The sequence below is a fragment of the Bubalus kerabau genome, chromosome 23 (assembly GCF_029407905.1).
Source record: "Bubalus kerabau isolate K-KA32 ecotype Philippines breed swamp buffalo chromosome 23, PCC_UOA_SB_1v2, whole genome shotgun sequence".
Taxonomy (NCBI): Eukaryota; Metazoa; Chordata; class Mammalia; order Artiodactyla; family Bovidae; genus Bubalus; species Bubalus kerabau.
In genome coordinates this window covers 40,749,343-40,772,416 of record NC_073646.1, presented here as the reverse complement: position 1 = coordinate 40,772,416, position 23,074 = coordinate 40,749,343, and the positions used below count along the sequence as shown (strand labels likewise).

The window sequence follows — 23,074 nt, the reverse complement described above, 5'->3', positions numbered from 1 at the left end:
TCTCGGGGTAGAGGGGCCGTCATGGGTGCCCTTTTTTTCATATGCCTTTCTGTTATGTTTTCAAATGGCTTTTAGTTTGAGTGGATCTTACACTCTGTTCAGAGTATAAGATGGGTGTTTAGGACACTCTTTGGACCTAAATACCTAAAAACACATATTCCACACATTTTAAGTCTTGTTTCTTGTTCTTTTTGTTTTAGCAGGAAAAAAAAAAAAAGGTTGCTTGGAAATGTTTGTGCCTTGACCTCAGCACCGTTGAACCCTTCCTCTGCCGCTTCACTCTTTGCCAAATGACTGAGCACACCAGGAACCGTGCAAGGCTGTTTATTTGTGTCTGTGCTGACAACTGGTTAAAGTAACAAAAGCCCCCTGAGCATAAATCGACTAAGTTATAGATCGACTGAAATGCTTTAGAAAACTAGCTAGAAATGTTAGGAAAGCCTGTTATCAGTAAATATATTTCTGCTGGCAGAGTCCCTGATGAGATGAACCCCTCACCGTTGCATCGTCACCCTGTAATTTCCATGTTTCTTCTCCGTCTCTCCCATCGTTCGGTGTCTGTTCCAGAGGAAAAGGGTCGGTTCTCTTTGTGGCACATCAGCACGTGTTGAGAAGCCGCCGTGGATTTTCCGGCATTAAAGTCTTGTAAAGTGGGCTTTGCCGTCTGTTTCTCAGATGGGCGGACGTGTCTGAAAATGGGCTCTTCCCGGGTCTCTGCTGCATTGTGACACCTCGGCTCCCCAGCGATGGCTTTTAGGTGGTAGTGCAGCAGATGGTTCATGACCTGAATCCAATGATTCCATCGCCTGGCCATGTGTATGTTTATAGGAAGGTCTGTGAACTAAAACTCTAGGAAGTAGTTGCTATTTAGCACCCCCACACATAGGACAGTTGTCTGTGTTTCTCAGTTGATCACTTATTATCTGTGTGCACCACACCTGGGAGCCGGGCTCAGCGCCAGCCAACACTGACTGACTGGGTGTGTGTCGGCCTCGTGTCCCTCACTGCCTTGATTTCTGTTTCACAGGGTCCTTTCGATGTAGGTACTGTTGCTCTTCTTTCACAGATGGGAAAAAAGACCACCTAAGGAGCCTCGGGGAACAGTCAGGGCCAGATCTGGTTCCAGGCCTTGCTCCATCCAGGTCAAACTTGTCTGAACATTTTTAGGGGTTCGATCCCTGAGTCAGGAAGATCCTCTGGAGAAGAAAATGGCAACCCACTCCAGTGTTCTTGCAGAGAATCCCATGGACAGAGGAGCCTGGTGGGCTGCACCCCACGGGGTCACAAAGAGTCAGACATGACTTAACGACTGAGCTTAGCATATGGTGGCCATAGAGCAGGGCCCCTGAATGGTCTGAGAGTAGGAAACGTTCCACAAGGCACGGGGCCATGCCGCTCACTGAACTGGTGGAGGTTTGAACGGCCCTCCCCGTCTCTAGGGTCTTCCTCTCAGGTCACCGCTGGTCCTTCCCCCACCGGACAAGGGCCTCACTGCACAGCCTGAGCTCTCGCGGGCCTGCAGCACTGGGTACAGCAGAGCTAAAGTCAAATCCCATTTACTCCTTGTTGTCTATCATGGGTTTTCCTGTTCTACCAATGAACACAACTCAACTCGCCACCTCTCTGGATTTGAAATTTTGAGAAATAGGTTTCCCAAATTCTTGTTCACTTGCCTTTAAAATGTTCTTCTCGCACCCGGGGCAACCAGTGAGCAGCAAGCGTTTACATCCTGACTAAGTAAACACGTCATTCCGCTGCCTTAACACTTATTGAGTACCCAGGGACTCCTTACAGCCGACAGCTCCTTAGAAGCAATTTTAGTTCTTGTAATTGTACAAGTAAGGGAAGTTCATCAATTTACAAGTTGTCCGCCTTGAACTTGCTGTTACACAGGAAGCCTTGATATCCAGATCATCCTCAGAGCACTAAACCTCAGAACCGACCCATTAAAAAGCTGTTTAATTAAAATAGGGAACATTTTAAATGTTTCGTTTTTATTTTTAAGGGTTTAAAAACTAATGTTCTGCATTTTTCTGCACTCCCGATTTAAAAAAAAATGTAATCGAATAACAATCGAAACCAGTCAAATGCTGCTTTAACATCTGCAATAGTAAAGCCACAGACCCAGATTTATACTCTCCTATCTCGTGGGCAAAGTTCTTATTTTCCTGAAGCCCTGACCGAGTTTTCATCATAATGGTAGTCGCTTGGTCGTGTCTGGACAGTTTGATAAAGTGTCAATACAGATCCGTGTTTATATTACCATCTGGCTGTGTGTTAAAAAGTGTCAAAGGTCAAAATACTTATTGAGAACTTAGTATATATTTAACTTTTTTTATGAAAACAAAAAGGATGAGTTACAGTGAAAGTGTTTTTAAGGTTTATTTACTTCGCTTTGGCTGTGCTGGGGCTCCGTTGCTGTGGGCTTTTCTCTAGTTGCAGGGAGGGGGGGCCACCCTTCGTTGCGGTGCACGGGATCCTCATTTCAGCGGCTTCCCTTGCTGCGGAGCGCAGGCTGTAGGGCCAAGGGCTTCAGTGTTGTGATTCTCAGGCTTAGTTGCCCTGTAGCACGCGGGCTCTTCCCCGACCAGGAATCGAACCCATGTCCCCTGCATTGGCAGGCAGATTCTTAACTACTAGACCGTTGGGGAAGTCCACGTTGAACGCTATGATGAACGTTATGGAAATTTTGGGAAACTTGGAGCTCCTCTTTTTGCGTCCATAACCACTCTTGCTGCTGCTGCTGTTCAGTCACTAAGTCGCGTCTGACTCTTTCGTGACCCCATGGGCTGTATGTGGCTCCTCTGTCCATGGGATTTCCTGGGCAAGAATCCTGGGGTGGGTTGCCATTTCCTTCTCCAGGGGATCTTCCTACCCAGGGATCGAACCTGAGTGTCTTTTGTCTCCTATGTTGGCAGGTGGATTCTTTGCCACCGAACCACCTGAGAAGCCCCCAAACCACTCTTAGCACTCTTAAGGGCAAATTATTAGTGTTTCCTATTACTTCATATGGTGTATAAACGTATCAGCTCTAAGCACCATGGGACATGGCAATGTGTGCCTGGTTCAGGTTGGATTCCCTCCACTCCAGTCAGGCCTGGGAACTCAAATGGCTGCCGACTCATCAGTGACACAGTTGTTTGGACCTGTCCCCATGGCAACCCAAGGGACACAGGCCCTCGCTTTCTGTTCCTAGTCTTGAGCAGGCACACCCTGAGCTGTTTGCATCAGTGACAAACCTGGTGCTTCTGGAATTGATACAACGATGTCACTTCTCTGACAACAGATGCTCCGTGTGGCACAGGCTGGTGTCGGGGGAAGCACACTTGACCATATCGCCACTGCCCACCCCCCAAAACCCACCCACCACATGCATCAGCCCGGGTCTGGGAGCCGCCTCCCAGGAGCCTGTCCCCCTCAGTGTTTCTGATTGCTGCTGATGGCCAAAGACCGCCAGTAGTTCCTCAGGGTTTCATCTTTCCTGAAATGGAGAATTCTTATTCTGCCCACTGCCGGGAGAACCAAGTGGAAACCAAAGCCCTAGAGAGCTGTCCATTCCAACTGGTCTTCTTCTGTGGAACCACAGCGCTTCCTATGTCAGGAATGTCCACTGTTAAGGGCAACTTGCCAGTGACAACTCCCTGTGCTCCGAGTCAGTGACTGGTGTGTAACCCTTTAGCTTCTTTTTTTATAGGTCCAACGCTCTGGTTTCCTGACTAAACCACATTTATTTCACCCATACTCGACCAGGTGCCTTCATTTTTTTCTTACTTTCTATATCACTATTCCAATACTTTGGTCACCTGATGCGAAGTGCCAACTCATTGGAAAAGACCCTAGTGCTAGAAAAGATTGAGGGCAGGAGAAGAGGAAGAGATGGTTGGATGGCATCATCAACTCAGTGGACATGATTTTGAGCAAACTTCAGGAGACAGTGGAGGTCAGGGAAGTTCTGTAGTCCATGGGATCACTAAGAGTGAGACGCGACTGAGCGACTGAGCAGCAGCAGCAGCAACATTGTTCCATGAAATTCGAATTATACGTTGTCGTTTTGAAGTTGGGAAAGACTAAGGAAATAACTTTACATAAAACCATACATACAGTTATTTTAATAAAGTTAAGAGAAGAGAAAATCTCTGGCCTAATACTGTAGTTTTCCTATTAAAATCAATGTAAGTTTTAAATTAGTACTTTGGAACTACATTGTAGTGGAAGCTACGTAGTTTGTAATATGGGAAATTATTGAACTTTGCTAATTACTTAGCATACCCTGCATTCATTTTGAGATTTTTTTTTTCTTTTGATAACAAAAGTGATATTTACTATGGAAAATATTTAAAAAAAACAAAAATCAAAAGAACATAACTTGGAATCTTTTTACTCGGAGCTAGCCACTGACTGTTAGGGGTTCCCAGGTGGCACTAGCAGTAAAGAACCTGCCTGCCCGTGCAGGAGATGCAGGAGACACAGATGCAATCTCGGGGTCGGGAAGATCCCCTGGAGGAGGGCGTGGCAGCCCACTCCAGTATTCATGCCTGGAGAATCCCATGCACAGAGGAGCCTGGCGGGCTGCGATCCATAGGGTTGCAAGGAGTCAGACACAACTTACCTAGCACACAAGACAGCCACTGTTTCCATTTCACATCTGCATGTAGCTGGGCTGATATGTGGGGTTATTTCTATGCACAGAGGATACACATGCTTTAGGTTTTTTTTGTTGTTTTTTTTTTACCCTCAGTTCAGTTCAGTTCAGTTGCTCAGTCATGTCTGACTCTTTGTGACCCCATGGATGCAGCACGCCAGGTTTCCCTGTCCATCATCAACTCCCAGAGCTTGCTCAAACTCATGTCCATCGAGTTGGTGATGCCATCCAACCATCTCATCCTCTGTCGTCCCCTTCTCCTCCTGCCTTCAGTCTTTCCCAACATCAGGGTCTTTCCTAGTGAATCAGCTCTTCACATCAGGTGGCCAAAGTATTGACATTTCAGCTTCAGCATCAGTTCTTCCAATGAATATTCAGGGTTGATTTCTTTTATGACGGACAGGTTGGATCTCCTTGCAGCCCAGGGGACTCTCAAGAGTCTTCTCCAACACTACAGTTCAAAACCATCAGTTCTTTGGTGCTCAGCTTTCTTTATAGTCCAACTCTCACATCCATACATGACTAAGGGAAAAACCATAGCTTTGACTAGACAGACCTTTTTTTGGCAAAGTAATGTCTCTGCTTTAATATGCTGTCTAGGTTGGTCGTAGCTTTTCTTCCAAGGAGCAAGTGTCTTTTAATTACATGGCTACAGTCACCATTTGCAGTGATTTTGGAGCCCAAGAAAAGAAAGTCTGTCACTGTTTCCATTGTTTCCCCATCTATTTGCCGTGAAGTGATGGGACTGGATGCCATGATCTTTGTTTTTTGAAGGTTGAGTTTTAAGCCAGCTTTTTCACTCTTCTCTGCTATTGTCTGTGCTGAATCTATATCAAATGTATTGCACTTCTAGTAACAGAAACCCTCACCTACTGTGTTTAAGCACGAATGATGAACATTACCTCGTGAAGCGGGAGGTCCAGGGATAGGAGGCCTGCAGGACAGTTCACTGGCCCCACCAGGGCCTCAAGATCAAGGACACAGGTGCTGTCCATTGTCTCTGTCCTGCCATCAACATGTCAGCCTCGTGCTAAGGTTGTTCCCGTCATGGCCATAAAATTGTCACCATAAGCATCTATCTGGGGCAGCAGGCTTCGTTGTTCACACCTAGTAGCAGGAGAAAAAGCCTGACCCCCAGCCAAGGGATGGACGTCCTGCCCATTGAGCTGATGAACTAACTTAGGTGTGGCCACCCCAGACCAATGTCGATTCAGGTCCACGCCACAGCCCGGCTGGCTGGAGCCTGGTCTCCTGTGTCCGTCGCTAGAGGGAGGGACTGGAGAGCACCAGCTGGCACAGACCAGTCTGTGTGGCGTGGCCCTCTCAGCACAGAGCTGCTGCCCCAGGGCGGGCTGTGAGGAGACGCCGGACGTCAGCCCACCTGGTGACCTCATGTCACCACTGAATATTTTATGAACAAGTGTAAGAGTCGTATTAAAGGATCACGGCGGTCACTTTCTCGTCATTACATTCAGGCTGTGGGCTAGCTTGGTCTAATGCTCACAGTCCCGGCCTTCCTCCTGACTTGTTCACATGTTCCCTCCCCTTGGGGTTGGAAGGGCGGCCTCCGGCAGCCCCCAGGGCAGCAGAGGTCTGACCGGCCCCCACACAGTCCTTCCACTGGCCTCATGGGGAGCTCGGGTCCCCTGGCAGCTCCTCACTGCCTTGAACGAAGCCGGGGTGGCAAGCCTGCTGCTGGGAGGGGGGCTGGCTTGAGTCCTCATCATGTGGCTGCCTGGGGAGGCTTGGGCACCACCCCAAATTCAGGATCTCCCAGGAAAGAGGACCCAGAGCATGGACGCCTGGTACCCGCTCCAATCTTTAAAGATGGTCTTCTTCTTAAGCATTACAACCGTCACCAGAGTTGTGAATGAGTTGAATGTTGTTAGATTTTTAGTTTTCATTTAAAAATCAGATCCTTTTGTATAAGTGCTCTATTCAGAAAGAGTTGAATAGGCAGGGATGAAGTCTTCTGGGGAACTGACCCTTATTAATGTAATGTTCTGTAAAGTTTGGGAATTTTTGTGGTGTTCTTTTTGGCAATAGATACATTTCTCTTCATAAGTTTTGACTTTACCACAGAAATTTAAAGCTAGAAGAAAAAATGAGCTTATAGATATAAATTATAATAGACGTAAACTTTAATATTTCTATTCTTTATGTACTTTTTTATTTTCAGTACCCTTGAAACAATGTCATAAATAATACAGAGAATTAATGGATACATTTTGGAGAATAATTCTGAGGAATAATAGGCATATTTGAAATTACTATTGCAAAAATCAGATGTTAAAGAAAAAAAAGTTATGATGTATTCAGTTTTTAAATTGTACTATTAAATGTGAAACTTCATGTGTAATAAATAATTCGTATTTAATTTTAGGTGGCAGTGTAACATATACTAAAATAAAATGGAACAATTTCCATGGTTCTATAAAGGAATCTATAAAGGAGTTATAAATAATTATAGTAAAGCTTTTGTGAAATATTTTTATGGGACTAAAAATTGAAAACTTCTTAATAGGGAAATTTTCTTAAATGAGAAATGGTGTAAGTTAGTCATAGAGACCTCAAACCTAATATATCCTATGGGAACCATGAATAAGCAATAACTTCTTAAGATAATCTTAAAAAGTGTCTGAAAATCAAGAGATTTCGAAAAAGGTGTTTGGAGGTAGCAGGAAGAAAAAGATGATTGTTATGTTAAAATTTCTCATGGGAAGTTATTTATTTTGCATGTTTTTTGATGTTACTGGAATAGAGATCTCAGTTTACCTGAATCTGGAAGGGCTGTGACTACATAGGATTAAAAGCGAACAAATAAAACTGTTCACCATAGAGTCACACAGTTGTGGGAGGTGATCAATCCACTCCAGTGTCCCAGGATTTTTCAAGTGTTTTGAACATGAGGGCGTAGGCTGGAAGACATTCGGTGTTCAGACTGTGAAGAAAGCGCTCTTCAGCAGACAAGGAAAAGATCACTTACCTTTGTTTTTTTTGTTTTTTTTTAACACAGGGTCTTATCGCCTCCCAACCTCCTTAACTAGTAAAAAGAATACAGAACTATAACATGGGCAAAGCATACCCATTTAATGAAAGGTCACTCGGATTTATGAAATTTTTATCTTTATTGCTTTTCTTCTTCTTTTAAATAAGTAAGGGTAAGAGTCTGTGTATGGGGTATGGTTGGCAGAGCACCAGTCTATATGTGAGAAGACTTAGTCCTCCCTCTGGCATCGTCACCTTGCTGGGTTACCTTGATTGTTGTTCAGTCTCTCAGTTGTGTCCGACTCTTTTTGACCCCATGGACTGCAGTACTCCAAGCTTCGCTGTCCTTCACCATCTCCGAGAGCTTCCAAACTCATCTCCCAAACTCATGTCCATTGAATCAGTGATGCCATCTAACCATCTCGTCCTCTGTTGTCCCCTTCTCCTGCCTTCAGTCTTTCCCAGCATCAGGGTCTTTTCCAGTGAGTTGGCTCTTTGCATCAGGTGGCTAAAGTATTGGAGCTTCAACTTCAGCATCAGGCCTTCCAATGAATATTCAGGATTGATTTCCTTTAGGATTGACTAGTTTGATCTCCTTGCAGTCCAAGGGACTCTCAAGAGTCTTCTTCATCACCCCAGTTCGAAAGTATCAATTCTTTGGGGCTCAGCCTTCTTTATGGTCCAACTCTCACATCCGTACATGACTACTGAAAAAACCATAGCTTTGACTAGACAGACCTTTGTCGGCAAAGTGATGCCTCTGTGTTACCTTGGACAAACAACGTAACCTCTCTGATCCTTGGTTTTCTCATTTCTAAAGACAAGGTGTGCGGGTCAGATGTGTCCCAGGGGTTCCTTTTCACCGTAGGACTGGAGTATATGAGGACTCAGGGATGATGGCCTAGAGGAACCTCTGAGTGTGACAAGCTCTGGGTGTGTATGTTCCAAAGGCTGTCTTCCCACAACTGGGGGAGGTGGCATCTGGGGCTCCCAGACCCCTGCCCGGCAGGAGCGAGTACATCGTTGGACTGAGGAGGCTCAGCCTCTGCCTCATTCCTCAGGTCGGCCTGGGGATTCGTTTCTGTCCTTCCAGATCTCATTTTAACCTAAAAAACAAAACAATACCCAACTGTGGACGTTCCTTTGCAGTTGGCCTGGTGACTTAACGTGCTTTGCAGAGAAGTTCTATGGGTAGGCCTTGACCCTGTCCTTTCCTGTCCCCTGACACAGAGCCATTACACTGGAGAACCAGCTGGTGATCCTGGCAGCGGCGGCCAGCGATGCAGGGACCTACTACGTGCAGGCGGTCAACGAGAGAAACGGGGAGAACAAGACCAGCCCGCCCGTGCACCTGAGCATAGCCAGTGAGTGCCACGGCCTGCACGGCCACGGGGGCGGGGGAGTGACGCTGGGTGCGGGTGACGCCGCGACTCACGGGTGGGGCTGTGCAGCAAGTCTCGCCTCTCTGGCTGGTGGTTATGGTTCAGGGTTGATCCAGTGTCTATAGCTGCTTTCCTTGAAGTGACTGGCAGGAAATGTGAACCCGACCAGTAATTGTAAATGCAAGATCTTATTTAATTGGGGGAACTTAAAGATAAAAAATTTTTTTTTTGCTTTGTTACTCTATTAATGTATATGTTTTTTAAGAACAGAACATCTTTGGGCTTATAAGGGGTCATATCCATGAAACTTATATGGGGCGAGATTAGGCCACAGGTTGTGTTCTTTTACTTTAATGTTTAAAAAATCTTTGAGAAAATGCAGATATTAAGTTTTGTTAAAATTAGGAGTGTATCTTAAGAATAACTAAAAGCGTGGATCATGAAGAAAATGCACACGTCACAGTTAAATGTTCAGTTTATCTAAGGAAGTTTTAGTTTGAAGCAACTTAGTTTACATATTTGGCCTTCAAAAGAAGGCTCCAAAAATTGTCCATGCAAGAGCTGATTGCCAGATAAGCGGGGAATGATTAGAAGCGAGAACTTGGAGCCAAAAGAGATCAAAGGTAAGTCTCAGAAGTGCCTCCGATGTCTGCAGCGAGAAGCTTCATGGTCGGAAAGGCAGGGACTGTGCTGTTGAGAAAACACAGCTGGGAGATGGTCGTGGAAAATTTCAGAATACTATGATCACATCATAATAGAGTGAGTTAAGTAACTTTGTCTGTATAGTGGTAGATTTCATCTTTTTACAAAGCTCTCTGGAGGAATGGCTTTCCCCTTCGGTGGTTTTGTGTCACAGGTGAGCTCGACCACAGCGTCTGCCTCACCTGGTCCCCAGTGATGCAGTTGCTTTAGGCCCAGCACAGCTCCTGGGAGAGTGTAGCCAGCCCCGGGGTCAGGAGGCAGCGGGCATTAACCGAGTGTGCCCTCACCTGCCTTGCACGTGCCCAGCAACTGCTCCCAGGGGGCTGCCACCCTGTCGTCAGCACCGTAATTCCTGGGAGTTGAGTCCTCAGCTCCAGACCACAGATGGCGCAGGTCTGGCCTTCAGTGGGGCCTCTTCGGGCTGTGGAGAGCTGTGTCCACTGATTCGACGTTGGGCTCACAACGTCCAGTGTACGTTGCTCTGCTGTTTAAAGGACCCTGTGAACCAAGAATCACAGCAGTAAAAAAATGTGATTTATGAAGACTTTTCAATACTAATCGGAGAAGGCAATGGCACCCCACTCCAGTACTCTTGTATGGAAAATCCCATGGATGGAGGAAACTGTGTTATTAAATAGACTGTGATAACTTTAGTTATTTCCAACTTACATCATTAGAGCCATTTATTCTGTTTAGCAAATCTGATTCAACACTCAATTGTAAAGTATGTACTAGGCTAATAAAAATAGGTCAGATTAGTAGAATTCTGAGTCAGAAACAAAAAAGTTGACCTTAGTCTATTGGGGGTGGGGGAGCTGCACAGATATTCTGGTTAAGTTGATGCCAACCTCGCAAAGTTCTGAAACAGCCACACCCAGGAGTTTCCTATGGGGCCGGAAAATGAGCCAATACAGTGGGTTTGCAGGTTGCCATACTAACACAGTACCAAGCCTTAGATAATTGGAATATGTAAATTTTTTAATAATTTCAGTGTCTAACCAAGAAGCATTTTAGAAGCAGCTCATAAATATTATAATTAACTGCCTTGCATTTTGTTCCATGTGTATTTTTATCTTTTTGTTGGCACCAGGTAAAATGTGTAGAAGGTGAGATATAAGGAAGTGATGGTATGGACAGACTCATCTTAAACCTTAGGAGAAGATCTGCATTCTGTCTGCTTTCGTGTTCTTTGCTGTTTATGGGGACCAGATAGAATGTGACAAGTAAGGAGACTGAGGAGACAACCATGTTTTAATTCTTGAGTGAACTGGCCTGTTGACGTATTGCCCTAAAAGTTAAACGGCACCCAATCGTGCGTTTTCTCACTGGAGTTCTATTTAGAAAACCTCTAAAGATCAGAAGTCTTGATAAATCTGCAGAAAACCCCAGAATTGCATGTTTATTTATTTTTACTATTATTTATTTCTGTTTTAAAATTTTGGACCGTACTCTGCAGCTGGTGGGATCTTCGTTTCCTGACCAGAGATGGAACCCACCCACCCTGCAGTGGAGGCTCAGAGTCCTAACCACGGGCCCCCCAGGGGACACCAGGGAAGGCCCCAGAGTGACTGCTCAGGTGTTTCTCCTCTCTGGACTGTGGGGACACTGTGGGGATGGGGGGACCCCTGCCAGCACCATGAGAAATACGGAGGGTACATCACCTCCACCGGATTTATTATGGGATTATAAATAAATAATGAATAAAATTAAAATTATAGAAAAAGTAAACTCCATAAATTTATTATGGAACACTCTTGAGACCTGTTCACGCAGACAGTAAGATGCAGTGTGTTCTTCAGACCTAGACATCTTTTTTCCTCTGATGTAGGCTTCTTAAAAACACCAAACAAGATTGATGAAAAATTTTAGAAACTTGCCAGCCAGCATTTCTGAAGAATCTAAAGATATTACAGCCAATTATCATTTAACGATGATAAATTTTCCCTTGGCATCAGGAGAATAAAGTAGGGAGCCTTTCTGTAGTGAATCCGATCAAGGTGGTAGGCTGCTGGCAATTAAATTCCTGGTGGCTTGCACTGTAATTGACTTAAAAGTGGAGAGAGCCACACAGCCCACCGCTTGTTTGCAGTCGTCGTACTAAACTGTTCCTGTTGCTGGGATAGCCTGGCGTCCAGCTGGAGCAGCTCCCGGGCCGGCCATGCCTAGACCCACCCAAGTGAGCGATCCCCTATCACCTGGCCGGCAGGAGGGGACGATGTGTTTCCCCGCACAGCTGTGCGCTTCAGAGTAACCTCACCACCACCTCAGTGGCTGAATATTTTGGCTACACAGGAAGCTTATAGGAAGCAAAAAGGTTGAGATTAAAAATAAAATTTTGAGGCAGCACGGCAATCCGAATGGCCGTGCAGCCCGACCGTGGTACCCCTGCTGCTCCCCGCCCTCCCCCTGTACATGGTTAAGAGGGTAAGTCACTGCGTCCTGCCAGGCGTTCCTGCCTGCCGGGAAGGGGAGGACGTCTCTGGGCTGTCCACCCCTGCTCCCGGGGAAAGCCTGCCGCAATCTCGGGGTGGATTCACTTTGAAGTTTTCATGTGACGTGAAGCCAGTAGATGTTAAGGACGTAGGTGGACCGCTGAAGCACGCTGCATGAATTTTTCATGGCCGACTCCCGCAGCTCAGGTGCACGCCAGGAAAAGAACGGGCTGTGCTCGCCCGAGAGGACACGTTTCCGGTCTGAGGGCAAACCCAGGCAAGCTCCATACACCTGTCAAGCCGCGCTCGGCTTTCCCTTTGAAGATTTTACATCGAGTTAACTCATGTGGATCAGATCTTCCAAACTGAATTAATCTGTGAATGAGAATTTCTTTTTTAAAAAGGGAAAGACAGAGTTTAGGAGATGAGACGAGTTCTGTACAGTGATTAACCGATTATTGTTTCAACACCCTCATACGAGCCTTAGACACATCATCAGCTCTGACCTAATCTTCAGAATGTCCAGCATAATGAGACTCTCTGCTGGGCACGACGCTTAGATTAGGAAAGAAACGACTGCTCTCTCCTTCCTGCTTTTCCCACCTCTCTCATTTTAATGTCTCCTCTTCAAACAACGTTTGCAGATAGGATATTGTTTCAGCTGATCCTCCTTGAGGCTGGCAAACCCTTGCTTTTAATTCTGAAGACCACTTAACATTCTTTCGTCCTCTATAATGCTAATTTAACCACAGCCCTGGAATACGGTTAGCAGTTGAAAGTGAATTCCTGAGAATAATGTCTGCGAGCATTCGTCCAAGAGGACTGCCTTGTACAGCATGGCTTTCGTGTGCCCGGATAAAATTCTGTTACTTTCTTCATGCCTCTAACACCACAGGCAGAGAGGGGCCTTTCAGCATGCAGCTTTCTCTTGTTCTTTGACGTGGGCTGGATGCCCAAGTGATCGGAACGATTTGAAATGTTTTTAGAAAGCAATCTGGAGGTAGTGTCTTACTACAAACGACCAATTTCAGATCCAGCGATGACTTTATAGGTTACATGGTACCTCACCACCAGAATGTTCAGAAACATAAAAACAGGAAGTGTCCTTCACAGTAGAATTTAATCATTGACCTTGTGCGTGCTAAGTCACTTCAGTTGTGTCTGACTCTTAGTGACCCCATGGACGGCAGCCTGATGTGTGCACACTGAGCTGTGCTGAGGAATGAGCATGTATCATACCAACAGGTGAGGTACAGGAAGGTGAAGAAAACGGTATCTTGAGTATCCTGCGAATCGTGACGGCGTCATTCTATCTTCAGTTCGTGTCTCAGGACACAGTATACGCTTGGTGAATGGAAGCCCACGTTTTGCTCGGTCCTCCTGATGGGGTCCAGTTCTCTGGACAGGCTCTTCACCATCTGACTGCGGAGGGCGGCTTGTCCTGGAGCGGCTGATGGAGAGCCCGGATGTCAGTGTTGCCACTTGTGCTTCTGTGGCTCCCTTGCTAGGCTTGTAACTCAGATCTGTGACTTCCCCCCAGGGGTACTTTGTATCCAGTTGTCTACCCTGTCAGAGTTAGTTTATTAAAAATACACAAATACATGAATCCACCTACCAGGCAAAAGTGAAACCACGGCCCATTGGAAGGTTCTGAGAGCAAATGGACATATGAAGGCATCCTGCCCGCCTTGAAAATGAGAGTTTTTCGATCTGCCTTGGGGCGGCTTGCGTGCCGTGTGTGGTGGGCCATCCCATTGGTGGACCCCCCTCTGCATAACAGCATTGATGATTAGTTCTCTTCTTACGGTGCCAGTTCAAAAACACAAGTGAAAATGCCAGTTCTGGTGTATGTGTCCACGGTGGTGGATGAGGTTTGGAATAAGTGTACAGCTAGGGATTCTCAGCCAGACTTGAGAAATAAAGGTCAAAGTGATTAAAAATAACGAGGCCCTGATTCTCTCCCCACGTGCGCAAGACAAAGCCGGGTTGTTTTTTTGTCATCTACTCGTTTTCTCTCCATCAAATTCCCATCTTTTCTCATCCCAAGCTGTCTTCCTTTTCGCTCTCTGTGACTTATTTCAGTCTAACTTCGTCCTTGGTAAACCCTGGGGTGTTGGGTTCAAGCATGAGTTGTAATTTGCCCTCCGCTTTCAAGCACATTTGGGGTGCCCAACATCTCCACTCTCCCAAAGCAGTGCTCCTCACATGGGCTACGATGCCCTCCAGGGTGCATAGAGACTTCCCAGAGGGTGAGCAGTCTGGTGTGATTCTCAGGGCAGCTGTTTCCAACTGCTTCCTCATCTTCTTTGTAAAGATCAGATCATCCTGGGGATTGATTCTCTGGTAGTCCAATGGTTATGACTCGGTGTTCACGCTGCCTGGGTCCAGATTCGAACCTTGGTTGGGGAGCTAAGATCCTGCAAGCCGCAGCATGGCCAATGATAATAATTAAAAATTAAAGATAAAACCCAGGCCGTCCTGAGGATGCCCCACGTGCCGGGAGACTTTTCTCACCATTGTCCCTCTCCTGTGGGTGTGTGTCCCACTCTTCCCGAACCTTCAGCACAGGCGTCATCTGAGGGCACAAACTCCAGGAGCCAAACAAAGGGGTGATTCTAAATGTCGGTGTCAGAACTGAGACAGTGAAGTGCTCGAATAGCTGGGAAGCAAATCCTTTTATAAATCAGGTGTTTTCAATTCCCTGCTGTCTACAAAATGAGGCAAATCCCAAAGGCACTGTCAGCTGACACTTTATTATAAGCAATCTTCCGTGATCGATCGCCAAGTGACAGAAAGCCCGCTTGCTCTCAGTATGGGCAGGTATTTCCAGACCTGCAGTTTGGGGACTGCCCCGCTCTACTCAGCGAACAGTGAGTGGAAGGGGCGGTGGCTTCAGGCCGTGTGTTCAAGAGCTAGCAGGCCACCTTCACGCTCCCCCTCCCCTGTGGGCCCACCATGGAGGGGCCACGTGCAGATGGTGGAGCCGCCAGCAGGGCAGGCTGAACCACTGCATGGAAAGAACAGCCCTGAGGAGTCACCCCAGCTGCGTGAGACTCAATGTGGGTAGGAAAGGGCTTCCCATGTGGCTCAGTAGTAAAGAATCCACCTGCCAAAGCAGGAGACACGGGTTCAATCCTGGATTGGGAAGATCCCCTGGAGGAGGAGGGCATGGCAACCCACTCCAGTATTCTTGCCTGGAGAATCCCAGGCTCCCACAGAGGAGCCTGGCGGGCTACAGTCCACGGGGTCACAAAAGAGTCAGACGCAACTTAGCAACTAAACAACAGCCAACAACCAGCGGAAAACTCTGTGTGCTAAGCTCTGAGATTGCAGAGTTTGTTATTGGAACAAATAGTAGTCTACATATCTAATAAATTACTCTGTGACTTGTGGTATACTCAGAGGAATTTAAACAATTGAGAGAGATTTCTATAACAGAATTCCCTCCATTTTCATCTACTTTTTTATATGAGCAAAATTTCCCAGCAGTTACGTCTACAAAAAAGAAAAGTAGGATTAGAATGAGGGTAAGCCTTGCCATCCATCTCATGCATGTCCTGTGATTTTTTTCTCTTGTATATAATATTCACTAAAATCTGTTACACATGTATTTTTTTTGGAGGGTGCAAGTAATAATTGTAACAGTAGCTCAATGTAGAGCATGAGGTTTGTTTAACTCCGGAAGCCTTTGTTTGCTGGGAATTTTTAATTGATGTACATAGTTTTTCAGAGGCTGTGATAGGGTGATCAATAAAATACATTTAATCATTAAACACAATAAATCAGGATAAAATTCTGTCGGAGGAATATAATGGAAACACAAATTCAGAAAGGAAAATAGAAATGGAAAATTTCTGACTATTAAAAACTAGAGGTTGTTCATGAATTGTTTAAATGCGTGCTGATGTGTATCAAATCCTTAGACCTGCTCTATCAAATATTTAGGTTCCTTTGGATACATATAAGAGTACTGCAATGGTTTATATTATTAAAATATACTAGAACATTAAAATATTAAAATATACCAGAAATTATATTCTTTACACTTCTTCAAATCTGTGTTTAAAAACTTCAGATGTCAACTTATGCTATGGAAATGATAACTTAGTTTTTAAAAAGTTCTTTTAGGTGATGTAACAGCAAAAACTTGTCTAAGCTATATCAGATTTGGTGATAATTTATAAATAAGCTGTTGAGTGACTCCTCAAGGGCACAGGTAGAGGGTACTTGCTCCTTGAGATAAAGATAGGTGTTTCACATACGTTTTCCTCCTGAAATGCCACACCTGCCCTGGGAGTTAATGATCCACCCATTTCAAAGCTGAGGTCGCTAAGGCCCTAAGAAGTTAGGCTATTGACGGAAAGCACAAGAAGTTAAATGGAGAGTTGAGAATTCAAGCCAAGGTCTGTCTGACTCCCAAACACCCTAGTTTCTCCTCTAGGAGGGAGGCTGGGCCGGGCCCTTGGTGTGAGCTGTGTACTGATGTGGGGAGCCCCAGGAAAAGGCTACATGTGTGGGCAAAGTGGCCGCTCCCCAAGGCAGCACCCCCTGGTCTGGAGGTTCTCTGTCAGGAGCTCTTCCACACCTGGCCACAGAGGAGGAGGCTGTGTTTTAAAAAGCGAGAGCTTCTGTTTTGACCCCAGAACCACTTCCGCTAACCATTCAGTCCTGGTAAAGCCCGTGTGCTGTCCGTGTAGACGCAGTGTGGAGCCTGGCCCCGTTTTGCGACCAGCTGAGGTCGGCTTGGGTGGCCTAGACTTAGACCCCACTCACCTGGACACAGGTGGGCTTTCGGGTGTCGTGGGAGATGATACTGGAGCCAGCGCTGACCAGCGCGCATCAGGGGTATAAATCACAACGTCCAACAGCTAAGTGGCAGTGTTTCCTGTAACACGTTAGACAGCCCACGTGGGCTGTCAGGTGGGATGTGGTTGGTCTCAGTGTTTCCCACAGGCACGGTTTTGCTCCCCCACTTCCCAAGCATTCCTATTGACATGCTGGGGTGCATTTTGCAGAGTGAGTGAATGAGACGCCCCCCGCCCCCCCGGGAGTGAGGGGAGTACACGGAGGAAGTCCATTCACCAAGCAGATCCTGACCCAGCTGGATGCGGTAAATGAGCCATAGTATTCATTTACTTCTCCCAATTATAACATGGTTATTTAAGGGCACAAATAAATTAGGCAGTGATTTGCCTAATCAGATTTTTTACAGACTCTTCCACAAAACTCAGCTTTAAGAATTTCCCCAAAACCCCTCTCCTCCTGCCCCCTTACTAACCGTACCACTTCAGGTGATTATATCCAGATATGTGTTTATTTTTTACCGCACTGGGTCTTCACTGTTGCCCACAGGCTTTCTCTAGTTACAGCGACTGGGAGCGACTCTTTGCTGCGGTGCACGGGCTTCTCACTGAGGTGCTTTCTCTTGTTGCCGCTCGCGGGCTCCCGAGCGCGGGCTCTGTAGCTGCGGCTCCCGGGCTCCCGAGCGCGGGCTCAGTAGCTGCGGCTCGCGGGCTCCCGAGCGCGGGCTCAGTAGCTGCGGCTCGCGGGCTCCCGAGCGCGGGCTCAGTAGCTGCGGCTCCCGGGCTCCCGAGCGCGGGCTCAGTAGCTGCGGCTCGCGGGCTCCCGAGCGCGGGCTCAGTAGCTGCGGCTCGCGGGCTCCCGAGCGCGGGCTCAGTAGCTGCGGCTCGCGGGCTCCCGAGCGGGGGCTCAGTAGCTGCGGCTCGCGGGCTCCCGAGCGCGGGCTCAGTAGCTGCGGCTCGCGGGCTCCCGAGCGCAGGGTCAGTAGCTGCGGCTCCCGGGCTCCCGAGCGGGGGCTCAGTAGCTGCGGCTCGCGGGCTTAGTAGCTGCGGCTCCCGGGCTCCCGAGCGCGGGCTCAGTAGTTGTGGCGCACGGGTTTAGCTCCTTCACAGCATGTGGGATCCTCCCAGACCAGGAATCGAACCTGTGTCCCCTGCATTTGCTGGTGGATTCTTATCCACTCTAGCACCAGGGAGGTCCCTATAGCCAGATATTTAAACACACGACTCTTGAGGCAGCTGGAGAACTGTCAATAGAAGTACCTCTAACGACTTTTACCCTTGACTTTGGGGTCCAGTGTCTTAACCCTAGCCAACAGCCACATCCTAAATTTAGGTAACTGAGAATTGAAGAACATTTCACTATAGGCTCATACTATGCAAACATAACATTTCAAAACTTAATAACATTTGGAGAGCAACTCAACATTATAACTCAATATTGTAACATTTTAACTTACTGTATACTTATGCAGTATCTTCCTAGTTCTGACCAAAGATAAGGAGTTTTTAGACTGTACAGACAAAGGGGATGGAAAATTGAATTTTCTGTACAATCATTTATGAACTCTAACGTCTATTCACTGTCCATCTTGTCTGGGGAAATCCCAGGCAAAGTCGTAGTTATCCTCTGAGATGAGACGGCAGAACTAGTTGTTAGTCGTAAACGTGGTTTTCTCAGTTGTTGAATAAAAACGACACACACTTCCCAGTACCATTTCTTTTTATGAATGAGTTCAGTATTCGGAATCTGATAATTCAGAAACATCTGTTTAGCTTCTCTTCCTTAGGCCTTTTTAAGGTTTTTCCAACTCCAGTTGTAGATTATTTAGATAGCAGAATTGTTTTCAATTTGTAAAATCGTATTGAAGGTCCTTAATCTGGTTGGTGCCTTAAGTAGGCAGCCTGATGTTTGGTCATCTTCTGATAACAGCTCAGATCTACCTTTACCGCTTAGTCATAATGTTTTATTACTGATTACAATAAATGATGTTCTTTTGGCTCTTACAGAAGGCAGTTACAGCAGGTAATTAAAATTGCAGCTCTTTACACGGTGGCTGAGAATATTAAATCAAATCTTAAGAAAATCAGGTAAAATGTTGTTAAAGAGAAAGGCCACTTAGCTGCTCTGAAGACCATTACCAGATCCCAAGTGCCGGAGTCCCCTGCTCTTCCAAGAACATTTTGTATCTGAGATGTAAAAAAGATGACATTTATGTCATAAATAATAGGAGCCAGAAACCGATCTTAAGAAGTAGACCCTTTTTCTGTGTTCTAACTGGTGACTCCTCCGCAATGGTCTCTGCGTGTAATTCTTTGTTATTTCAGGCAATTATCCTGCTTGTGCCCTGTCACCTCTCATGATCTTCAAGAATATCCTGCTTGGCACAAAGTCAGTCCCCACTCTCAGAGCCTCATGTAGCTCGATATCTGGCACAGCAGGGCGTCTGCGAGTGTAAGAAGCAGACTTCTGATGGTCAGTGTAACTTGCTGTTGGCCCAGGGACGTCAGGCAAGCATGGCTTCTTAAGGTGGATTCTGAGGACTGCTCTTTCCTGTAGTTTTATAGGATCACAGATATGTGAGCTCGGGATTTTCCAGTTCACTTTAGTTGCAGATGAGAATGACGATCTGGGGAGCCTGAAGGAAGTACTGTGTGGTTTTCCCAGGGAGCAGGACACAAACAAAAACCCAGGAGAGCAAAAACTCTGGTGGAAGGATGGCTGCTTTTTCACTTTGGTCCCCAGCCGGGGCCTGGGAGTAGGAGTTAGAGCTGCAGAAGACATAAGCGGTGGCGGCGACCCAGTCAGCTGGCCCCGCGGGTGGGTGGTTTGTCTGTTTGCCTATTCTGCTGATAATGGAGTTCGTTGAGCTGTATCCCAGCTGGTATTAAATGACCCTCTCCCTGCAGCTCCCTTCACTTCCGTTGAAAGATTGTCCACATGCTAACGTACCTCCCCATCAGGGCGTCGCTCAGTGGCTGTATGGATTCAGACAGGGCGGAAGCACAGCAAGGCTTGCTGTCATCTGGGAGGGTTCCCAGCACTAATGCCTCCCGAATTCAGCCTGCTCCCTTTCCATCCCTTCAGACTCTGGGAAGCATACGGATTAGTCTGAGTGTCCTAGGTATGAAAACCAGACAGACAGGCTGCCCTTTGGTTAATAGCTCGTCTAAGAAAGTTTCAGTGGTTTACTCAGGAAGACCAAACTCAATAGAGGAAAACGTCCTCAGAAAAACCTATGCAAACAATGGTACCATCATAAAGAAATATAAAGTGAACAGGTTAGAGCCTTTCATTCCTTTCTTCATTTTCACCACAACATTAAAAGCATCATTACGGTGACCATGGTCTTGCAAAGATGAGGGCAGGGGTTCTGCTCTCTTGAACCCTGTCCTGGCATTGACATCAGCTGGGTTGAATCTACCTCTGAAGTCTGCACCTGAGGGACTGGGTGGTCACCAGTGCGCCCCCACGGGCTTCAGTGCCCACTGGATGCTGCCCCTACCCTGCTGGCCTGATGGTCATTAGACATCTTGAATCCCTGGCCCGGAAGAACACTCAGGATGCACAGAGAAGTAGCTGAACCATCGTTGCGGGAGCAGCTGGCATCCTCTGCCATTCCGGAGTCATCCCGCGCTCAGCCCCGAACACCTGAGGAGGAGCAGTCGGAAGTGCTGCAGGGTCGTCTCCTTGGCTTCTCATTTTTCTTCCAAAATGTATAACCCCCATTTAAGAACTTCAGACTTCCTCCCTGGTATTTTGTTCAGAAAACGCTGAGCACCTAATATCTACCAGGCATTATACTTGACACTGAGAAAACTAAGCAAATGAATGAGACGCGTGGTTCTTAGGACATCCCCAGCAGTCCAGAGAGGCTAAGACCCCATACTGCCAGTGCAAGGGCCATGAGTTCCATCTGATCAGGAAACTAAGACCCTACATGCTGCCACACGTGGCCAAAAAAAAATAGGACACACGATTCCTGCCCTTCCTGAGCTCGCTCTTTCTTGAGGAGAGGTGGATCCATGAGTAAATGTTGAGGATACAGCATGTTAAACGCCAAATGGACGTTTCTCTTCCAGGGCCAGAGAAGCGTTGTTAGCAGAGCTCTGTCCTCTCATCTCCTGTTGATGGAGGGACGCAGCACCAGCGAGGTGGTTACCAGAGGATGTCTGGGGTCGGACTGTGCTCTGTGGGGCTGGGGACCACTAGACCTGCCGTCCTGGTGGCCACTCCCCCGGCTTCAAACCGCATCTCCTGCGCCTCTTCTCCACCAGAACATGCTTTCCACCAGGCCGGGGGTGGGGGAGGGGGGTTGTCTGTTTCTCTGTATGGCTCGAAGAATGCGTGGCAAGTAATAGGAACTCTGTAAAGACTTGTGAATGAGTGAAGCAAATGCATTGCTTTCTTCCCTGTCTTCATTCTTCACCCTGCGCAATGGACCATTATTTGTACTCTCTTGTTCTTTTTTTCCCTTAACATTTATTTATTTGGCTGTGTTGCGTCTTAGTTGCGGCACGCAGATTCTCTGTTGCCGTGTGAGATTGTCTGCTGCAGCTCCCAGGCTCTGCGGGTGTGGTGCGCGGGCCTAGCTGCCCAGCGGCATGTGGGATCCTAGTTCCCTGACCAGGGATGGTACCCACGTGCCCTGCATTGCAAGGCCGATTCTTAGCCAGAGGACCACCAGGGAAGTCCCTGTGCCCTCCTGCCCTTGACCTCTGCCACCTGTGGCTGCTCGGTGCCTTCTCACCAGCTGTCCTCTTGTCCTCCTCCAGCTGCTTCGGTTCCCCCCACTCCCGCACGAGAGGCCTCTCCACTGTCTCACCCTCGGGTGCAGTGCTTGTTTGCTTTTCCGCTGTTCACTTCCCCTCGGAGGACCCACTGATTCTGTGACTGTAACCATCACCTTCGCTCAAACGTTCTCTCCCGGTACTTCTCAGCGTCCAGTCCTTGCTAAGTAGAAAGTTGCATGAATGATTTTAAGTCCATGACGACTCTAAAATCCTGATTATCTTCTAGCTATTTAACTACTTTGCTTGACTTAGTAAGGTGACCTGACATGGAAGTCTTGCTCCCATGCACCTCCTCAATTATCGATTGTTTTCTGTTTAATGACTCCTTTTGGCCCTCAGGTCTCCGGCTTCCCTCTTTCTCTCTCTCCCTCGTCCAAGAGATTATGCACCTACTGGTAACAGGAGAAAAAGTGATCAGGAAGTTAGGCCCTGAGAACAGAATCTCAGGTGGTGCTGTTGGACATTGTCACTTAGAAATTAAATTAGCCTGTGTCCTTCTACTTCCTGCCTCAAAGTCTGTTCTTCTCTTAAATTCCCTACAAAGTCATCTCCCCTGCTTTCTGTGCTCCCAGCTCTCAGCTCTCTCTGATCATGTAGTTAAATCCCAGATTCTTAGAATGCCCGTCCACCCATATGTCCAGCGTTTGGTTCACTCAGCACACCTGAGCTCATTCAGCACTTGGTGAGCGGCAGCGCTGTGCTGGCCCCTGACAACGTACTGGTGATCCAGGCAGGCCGGATTCTGCTGTCAGAGCTGCCCTGCTGGGAGCAGGAGACAAACCAGCACTTTCCCCGGGCGTCCTAAGTTGGAGGCGGACGTTCCCCACACGTCTGAGTGTCTGCCCCTTCCTTTTCTAATCCTTCTCCTGCTTTAAAAGGTAGGGTTGGGAAAGTGAAAGTGAAAGTCACTAGTCATGTCCAACTTTCTGTGACCCAGTGGACTATACAACCCATGGAATTCTCCCGGCCAGAATACTGGAGTGGGTAGCCTTTCCCTTCTCCAGGGGGTCTTCCCAACCCAGGGATCAAATCCAGGTCTCCCGCATTGCAGGCAGATTCTTCACTGTCTGAGCCACCAGGGAAGCCCAAGAATACAGAGGTGAGTAGCCTAGTCCTTCTCCAGGGGATCTTCCCTACCCAGTTCTACCCACACTGTAGACAGACTTGTTAGCAGCTAAGTCACAGGGAAAGCCCAAGAATACTGGGGTGGGTATCCTATCCCTTATCCAGCAGATCTTCCTGCCCCAGGAATTGAACCGGGCTCTCCTGCATTGCAGGTGAATTCTTTACCAACTGAGCTATCAGGGAAGCCCTCTGGTTGGTAAGCATGAAGTT

General features: G+C 47.2%; 1 protein-coding gene across 1 annotated transcript in view; it reads left to right on the top strand.

The window, feature by feature from the left end:
• SDK1 (sidekick cell adhesion molecule 1) overlaps nt 1-23,074 on the top strand; it is a 744,542-nt gene that overhangs the window by 449,952 nt on the left and 271,516 nt on the right. The window contains exon 5 of the mRNA XM_055561902.1: nt 8,861-8,994. Coding sequence (XP_055417877.1) covers nt 8,861-8,994 — 134 coding nt within the window. The remainder of the gene's footprint in view (nt 1-8,860; nt 8,995-23,074) is intronic.